Source organism: Bos mutus, chromosome 14 (genome assembly GCF_027580195.1).
Source record: "Bos mutus isolate GX-2022 chromosome 14, NWIPB_WYAK_1.1, whole genome shotgun sequence".
Classification (NCBI taxonomy): Eukaryota; Metazoa; Chordata; class Mammalia; order Artiodactyla; family Bovidae; genus Bos; species Bos mutus.
Window position 1 is genome coordinate 55,286,163 of NC_091630.1, and position 8,234 is coordinate 55,294,396.

Genomic DNA, 8,234 nt, shown 5'->3' on the forward strand with positions numbered 1-8,234 from the left:
AGAACCCAAGGGATGGGAAAAATCAATAATTCCTATCCTGCCTACTTTAAAGTTTTGACATATTGTTCATGAAGAATTTTTGTTTGCATGAATTTTGATCCTAAAATATATATTTTTAAATATTATTTACTCTGATTAATGAGTGCTTTGGTGCCCCTTCAATTTTGTGCTCAGGCAAATACCCTAGCCCCTCACCCTGATCCGAGCCCTGGGGCTGAGGTCTTGGCTCAGGCTCCCAGGTCTTCAAGCCAGATGGTTGTGCTTCATCGCAGATGTTTTGTCCCTGGTTCTGTATGTTGGGGAAGGAGAGCCCACAGGATTCACTGCCTACTTATAATAACTCTCTATACTTGAAAGTAGTAATCAAGCTGTTCATCAGCTGCCTTTTCTCTCTACTAAATTACCCTAACGTGGCTCTTCCTTACAATGTGTCAGCCTCCTTAAAGAACCAAATTTTCAACTCATTTTTCAACCTGGCCACTGATTTTTGAGCTTTTAGTTGTAAATAATACAAGGACAAAAGAATGCCCAGTGTAATTTTATGTTGGACTTGCAATGCATTTCTGATTGTTTTTCCTCCCCCCACTAAAGTACTTGGGGGCCAGCTTGTCTACAGAGCACTAATGGGTGCTACCGTAATCTATGAAAATGAAAGTGTTAGTCACTCAGTTGTGTCCAATTCTTTGCAACCCCATGGACTGTAGCCTGCTAGGCTCCTCTGTCTATGTATTTTTCTAGGCAAAAATACTGGAGTGGGTTGCCATTCCCTTCTCCAGGGGATCTTCCCACACAGGGATCAAACCCTGGGTCTTCTGCATTGCAGGCAGACTCTTTACCATCTGAGCCACCAGTGTAGCCAACTGTAGTCTGTGGCAAGGCTTTTATTACCTGAACCACCCTGTTCCCAGTGCTTTTCTGATATCCTGAGACTATAATAATCATAAAAAGCATAATGGACTATAATAAGCATAATAAAAGGACAGGTGACTTCTCAGAGCCTCCCAGCCACAATTGAGCTACTGTGTAGGACTCTGGAGCAGGGTGTCTTGGAGTCTCAGCCTATTGTCTGTACTTTTCAGGTGGAGGGAAGTTAGTCATGGCATCAAATTCTGCCACCCTTAGAACATCCTGTGGGCAGTATCCTACATCTCTACCTGATTTGGGGTTCTTTCTTAAGAAACAACTGCCATTTATTGACTCTGCTTGTGTGCATACTAAGTCACTTCAGTTATGTCCAACTCTGTATGACCCTATGAACTGTAGCCCACCAGGCTCCATCCATTGGAACTCTCTAGGGAAGAATACTGGAGTGGGTTGCCATGCCCTCCTCCAGGGGCTCTTCCCCACCCAAAGATCAAATCCACATCTCCTATGTCTCCTGCATTGGCAGACAGGTTCTTTAGCACCAGACCTGGGGACTCCCACATTGCAGGCAGATTCTTTGCCATCAGAGACACCAGGGAAGCCTATTTATTGACTACCAACTAATGTTAGTCTATGATCATGGTCATCTCAGGTGAGAAACTGAGGTTAATAAGAGTTTAATCAACTTGCTCAGGATCATAGGGCTGGTTGGAAGGGGGCTGGGATTTGAAGCTGGCCATCTGGCTTCCAAGTCTGTGCATTTAATCATTATCTTATTCTGCCTCTTGGACCCTATCAACGGCAGCAATTGGGGTTAATCCTTGCAACAGCTCCTCATGCCAGATAGTATACCCAATTCTGCTCTATGGGACTCCATGGACTGTAGCCTACCAGGCTCCTCTGGCCATGGGATTCTCCAGGCAAGAATACTGGAGTGGATAGCCATTTCCTTCTCCAGAGGATCTTCTTGACCCAGGGATGGAACCCAGGTCTCTTGCATTGCAGGTGGATTCTTTATCATCTGAACCACCAGGGAAGCCCCAAAATAGCTTAGCCAAATTTAACTCTTTTTTTTTTAACTGAGCAAAATCCAAAAAAAAAACCAGACATGGTTCCTCAGTGCTCACATCTTCCCCTCCATGGGAATGGCATTCCTGGGCACATCAGAGTGTGTGGCCCCCATGTAAGTATGCAACTCAGAGAGAAACAAGATGGAGATTTCTTTTTTATCAGCCCTTAAGGGAAAAGCTGTGAATTCTTGCTGATACTGATGGGAGTTTGGGTGAGAAAGATCAAAAGGCTCATTGAGCAAGAGTGGCCCCTGAGACTTCTGTTACACACTGGGCCAGTGAGCTGAAATGTACACTCTGCTGACTGCAGAGGTGCCGGGTTCCTTCCATGAATTAGTAGGCAGTGCAACCTAGTGCGTCATGTCCAACTCTTTGTAACCCCATGGTCTGTAGCCCGCCAGGCTCCTCTGTCCATGGGATTCTCCAGGCAAGAATACTGGAGTGGGTTGCCATTTCCTTCTCCAGGGGATCTTTCTGACCCAGGGATGGAACCCACAACTCTTGTGTCTTTTGGATAGGCAGGCGAAATCTTTACCACTACTCCACCTGGGAAGCCCAAATGGATAGGTGGGTGCTGATTTAATATGGCTCATTTCCATTCAGCCTGGCTGCCTCAGAAAAGACCGAAGTCTAGAAGCTCCTGCCAAGACCCCGTTTCTGGAGGAGGCTGGTGGATGCGCTGGGAGCCCAGAGACTCCTGGGCCTCTGTGTGCATACTCGGCTCTGCACATGCCCCTGCTGGACAGCACTCCCCGTCACTCACCAGTCTGTGTTCTCGCTCAGGCTGTCCAGGGTCTAGATGAATGAGATTTACATAGTTTTAATAAATATTAATAACAGTTTTAATCTCAGTAAACCTTTCATATGAGACATTCAAATAGCTTTCCAGTTGTCTCAGGCTCCCCGAGAGAGTCAAGCAATCATTTTGAAAAGCTACACCAACTCTTCAGGCCTCCAGGGCTCTGTTAGGCTACGTCTGTGTGATGGGGAACATGTCTGGGGAGAAAGCTGACAAGTGCTGAAGACAGCAAGGGGCAGATAGATTCATCAGCCCACTTCCATCTTCAAATATCATACTCTTGTCTCTGGTTTCAATTTATTTACCATCTGTGCTATATTATTTTTATTTGACGCTGTTGTTTAGTTGCCAAGTCATGTCCAACTCTTTGCAACCCCATGGACTGCAGCTTCTCTGTCCATGGGATTTCCCAGGCAAGCATACTGGAGTGGGTTTCCATTTCCTCCTCCAGGGGATCTTGCTGACCCAGGGATTGAACTTGAGTCTCTTGCATTGGTAGGTGGATTCTTTACCACTGAATACTATAAGCCCATTATAGTATTCATGTTAATACTTTTAGTATCACTGAGTGCTTACCATGTACCATGCAATGAGCTATGTACCTTAAATGCATTATTTCATTCAGTCTTCTCAGCTACATTATTAAATAACCTTGCTTATCATCCCCACCTTCCAGGTGAGAAAACAGAGTCAGAAAACAGAGAGGTTAATTGTCCCACCCAGGTCATATGACCAGTAAATCGCATGACAGTATCCTTGTTCAGACTGAGGTTTGTTTGCTTCTGATCATCTGTGGCTGTCAGTGGGATAGCCTTAACCTTTCACCTTCTTGTAAAAGCCAAAATGGTTTGGAACAAACAGTATTCTACAATTAAATTAAAAAAAAAAAACTGCCTCTAGCCTGGATAGGAGGGGAGTGATAATGGATACATGCATATATATGGCTGAGTCCCTTTGCTGTACGCCTGAAACTATCACAACATTGTTAATCAGCTATACTCCAGTATGAAATAAAAAGTTAAAAATAAAGCTGCTTCAAGTAGACCCAGCCTTTGGTGGAGGAAGAGAGGAGGGGTGGAAGTAAGAGTGAGTATGTGTGTACGTGTATGTGAGAGAGAGAGAGATTACTTCAAAGAACCTCGTGAATCAGAAACCTATAAAGTGAATTTTAAAATCCCTCTCCATCCATAGGATCAGGCTGAATGAGCTTCACATTCATGAACCATTAGAGATGGAAGGTGTTTCAGAGATTACCTAGTTTACGCTCTTCATCTTACACCTGAGGAAACTGAGGAGAAGAGACATGAAGTACCTCGTTCAAGGTTATCAAATCATAAAGATGAGAATGACTCCCTTGGAGACTTGTTTCTTCTTGCTTCTTAACACCACATTTGGAGATACGTATGGACCAAAGACTAACAGAAAACAAGATACTCTATGGTGATGGTCTCTTCATGTGTAAATCATCGCTTACTGGTGTTCTGTGTGTCACGTGTCTTAGCAGACGGAAGTTCTCGAACACGTATGACAACTACGCACCGATGAAGTCAGCACGATCATTCTCCAGAGTCATCAGATTTTACTGTTTCAAAATCCAAAATGTTCGTGTGTCCTTTCCGAGAGGACAGCTGTTCCTGCTAGTAAAACTAGGGCTCCCGTCCTCTGTGGATGGCTTATGTCTCAGAGGGAATTCTCCTGTGGTAGGGGTCAGCCATCCCTATGTTTGCATCATTACTGGACAGTGGGTGCCCAAAGGACTGTTTGCTGGGAGGGACCTTGCCTTTTCGTCATGTCCTCCGTGACTTAACCCACACTCCGGCACCAAGTCTACACTCATCAAATGTTTGTCGAGTGAATGATGTCTGAGTGAATGTGAAGACCTGGAAATCTTTAACCGGAAGATAATTGCTTTACAACGTTGTGTCGGTTTCTGACACATGACAACACGGATCAGCCATGAGTGTACATATGTCTGCTCCCTCTTAAGCCTCCCTCCCACCCCCACCTGCCTGCCGCCCCACTGGGTTGTGGCGGACATCCGGCTGGGCTCCCTGTGCTCCACAGCGGCTTCCCGTTAGCTATCATTCCACATGGTGGTGTATACAGGTCAATCCCAACTTCCCAATCTGTCCCATCCTCTCCTTCCTCTGCTGTGCCCCCAAGCCCATTCTCTACATCTTCATTTCTATTCCTGCCCTGCAAATAGGTTCATCAATTTAAAAGAAAAAAGAAAATGGACCAAATTCATTAACAGATCCTTCACAATAAAATATATACAGATGGCAAGTTAGCATATGGGAAAAAAAAAGACCTGGAAATCTTTCTCATCGGTACAGCACTATAAGGAGAGGCTCATCCTTAACACTTACGGGATAACAGAGCAGAGACATAGCAGGGCCTCCTGGGCTGAGGTGCAGATCTGAACAGTCTGTATATAGACTGATAGTATTAAAACATTCCAGTACCTTTTCAGGGTTCGTTGTTGTTTAGTCACTCAGTCGCGTCTGACTCTGCAACCCCATGGACTGCAGAATGCCAGGTTTCCCTGTCCTTCACCATCTAGCTTGCCCTATTCCAATTTTTCAACCAGAAAACAGTCAGTGGGCTTGCTAAGGTGTCCTACGCTAATCATTATCTTTAGGGTGAAGCCTAGTCATATGAGGCACTAAACAGCACCCTAGAAATTTCTTTTAATTACATTTGGGTGAGGGACTCTTTGGTATATTTTGAAAGTTAAACCTGTGTTTCCCCAAGTACCATAATTTCAGTATGATACCCCTGTGAGAGCTCAAGTCACAGGAGAAGTTTTGGAGATTAATCCATACATCCTTTCTAATTCAACATTTATTGCCTATTGGACTATGCACCCAAGAGATAAACAGGAAAAAGGTGCAGTCTGTTGCCCTCAAGGAAACTGCAGTCTTGGGAGGAGTAAGAAAGAACACACACGTAGGCCTGCAATTATAATAAAGCCAAGATAAGAGAACTCGCTCTCAAGTCAACCCCCATTCTGTATCTCACTAGTGTGTGACAAGGAATGAGTTGCTTAACTTGGCAAAACCCTGCATCATCAAATGTAAAATTGGGATCATAGGAATACCATCATGAAAAGTTCTTGGGTGGATTAAATGAGATTATATGTGTTCAAAAATATCAGCTATAATAACAGTGGTTCTTAAACTGCTGTTGTAAATACTTGAGTGGAAATACGTGAGCAGAAGAAGACACCTCACTGAAATAGGGTTGGGATGGACGTTGATGAAGACTACCTTCCAGAAGAACACTAGAGATAGGTATGAGACAGTGGGCAGGTTATGTCCAAGTTGATTGGACTTGGCATACGAAATGTTGATCCCTCCTTTAAGTCTCTGGTGGAGTGAGTCCAGAGGCGGTGACTAATACTAATAGTACAATTATTAGTATATAAGGCAAGCTTATACTTTCAACCAGCTGGACCAGAGACCATGAAAAAGAGCAGAGGGTAAAGCAGAGCAGGAGGTGAAGAAGATGAATTGTAAAGGGCTTTATTTTACCTTGAAGACTTGCAGGTCATTGAAGAATTTTAATGAGAGGAGTGACATAGTAGAATTTTGGGAGGGTTAATCTGATGATTATAAAGACTAAAATGGCTCAGAAGAGACTGGACCAGAGGCACGGAGCCTGTCAGAAGGCTGTCTGAATGATGCACGTGAGAAACGAGAACTTACACTAGGGCAGTAGCCATGGGAGCCAAGAGAAACAAGAGCCGGTTTTAAAAAGAAAGGAGAAGGACTCAGCAATTAATGAAATGTGAGGAGAAATGGCAGGGAGCCGTCCAGGGAGACACTCAGATTTCTGGCTCAAGAGACTGGATGGATGGATTGGAGAGCGGGAAAGATGATGCACTCAGTTTGGGACGTGTTGAGTTTGTAGTTCTTTATGGGACTTTCAGGAGAAATGCTCAGAGGCATTTGGGTAGAAAGGTCTGGCATACAGAAAAAAATGTCAGATATTAAACTCATAGACAGGGTCCAAGGAATTATTTCATGTGTTGAAAATACTTGATTTAAAGCCATCTACTGAATCCACTTCTGTTGTTGTTACAGATGAGAACATGAAAGACAGACTATATGGATCTTCTAAAAGACCAGATTCCAGTTTTATGAAAATATATGGCCCCCTTTGATGAATAGAATAACTTCTGAGGTCTCTACAATTCTAACTTGTGTTCCTAAACATTGCTGTGGAACTGGAATCACCTTCTGATGTCAGTGAAAGACCCGTGGCCTTGAAATTTTCTTTGTGGATGAAGATAAAGAGTGCATGCGTGCTTGCTAAGTAGCTTCAGTCATGCCTGACTCTGTGCGACTCTATGGACTGTAGCCTGACAGGCTCTGCTGTCTGTGGGATTCTCCAGGCAAGAATACTGGAATGGGTTGCCATGCCCTCTTCCAAGGGATCTTTCTGACCCATGGATTGAACCCACATATGTTAATGTTTCCTGTATCAGCAGTCAGGTTCTTTACCACTGGCACCATCTAAGAAGCTGGATGTAGAGAATATATATGTTTAAATAAAAGCCCATTATCCATAAAGGCTTGTAGCCCCAAACATGCAGTGACAATGCTTATGAAACAGAGGAACCAAATAAAGACACTATCTACATTTACCTACTCTGATCCCAATTGGCTGCGAACAGCAAAAGAATCTTCCTGCCGTAGTGATCACGGTTTTCCAACACTCCAGGGAACCCATCGATGAGAGCCCTCTTAATGCCAGGATCATCGGCCTTGAAGTTTTTGAACATGTCCAGGTTTAGCTGGCGGTACTGGAAGTACTGGGCCAGGAGTCTGAAGGCATCTGCTTGGTGAAACTTCCTGGCTCGGAGAAACCTCAGGATGAAGGCATCATCTGTGCGTAAGAATCCAATGTCAGGCCTGGTGATGATCATGTCTCTGACTTGCTGGATATCCTGGTGTAAAACGTCTGGGTTTTCATTCAGTTCCAGGCGTGCTTTCTCTATAGTCTCTGGGCTGAGTCCAGCCTGTAAATGGGTCATCTTGGCCGAATCTCCTTTCAAAGTGCTTAATTTCTGATGTTTGGGAAGAAAAGAGACTGGTCCCATTCACGTGATGGTCTGCTGAAATCGTGGCCCATTCAACAGTCTTTTTACCACCAAGCTGCCACTGAAATAGACAAGCAGAGGCTCTTCTTTCTGTTCCTGGAAAATGGTTGGACATTCAGATTCTATGTGGTGGTGGCCAGACAGAAGAGAAGCCAAACCAAGGCCATTGCTTACTGCAAAACAAATACACACAACAGAGATAAATAGATGATAGAAAGAAGGTCTGGGCAAATGACCTGGAACTCAGAAAAGCAGTATATTATGCTGTAGAGCTGATTAGAAGAATAAAGGGTATATATTATTTAAAATAGGGTCTTTGGTATAATTTCGTTATTCACACCTTCAGTATGTAATGGGCTTCCCTGATAGTTCAGTTGGTAAAGAATGTGCCTGCAGT

General features: G+C 44.0%; 1 protein-coding gene across 1 annotated transcript in view; it reads right to left on the reverse strand.

The window, feature by feature from the left end:
- The window catches only part of CLVS1 (clavesin 1), a 158,208-nt gene extending 150,371 nt beyond the window's left edge, over positions 1–7,837 (reverse strand). Inside the window, exon 1 of the mRNA XM_070382354.1 lies at positions 7,383–7,837. Coding sequence (XP_070238455.1) covers positions 7,383–7,837 — 455 coding nt within the window. The remainder of the gene's footprint in view (positions 1–7,382) is intronic.
- Between the last annotated feature and the right edge of the window lie 397 nt (positions 7,838–8,234).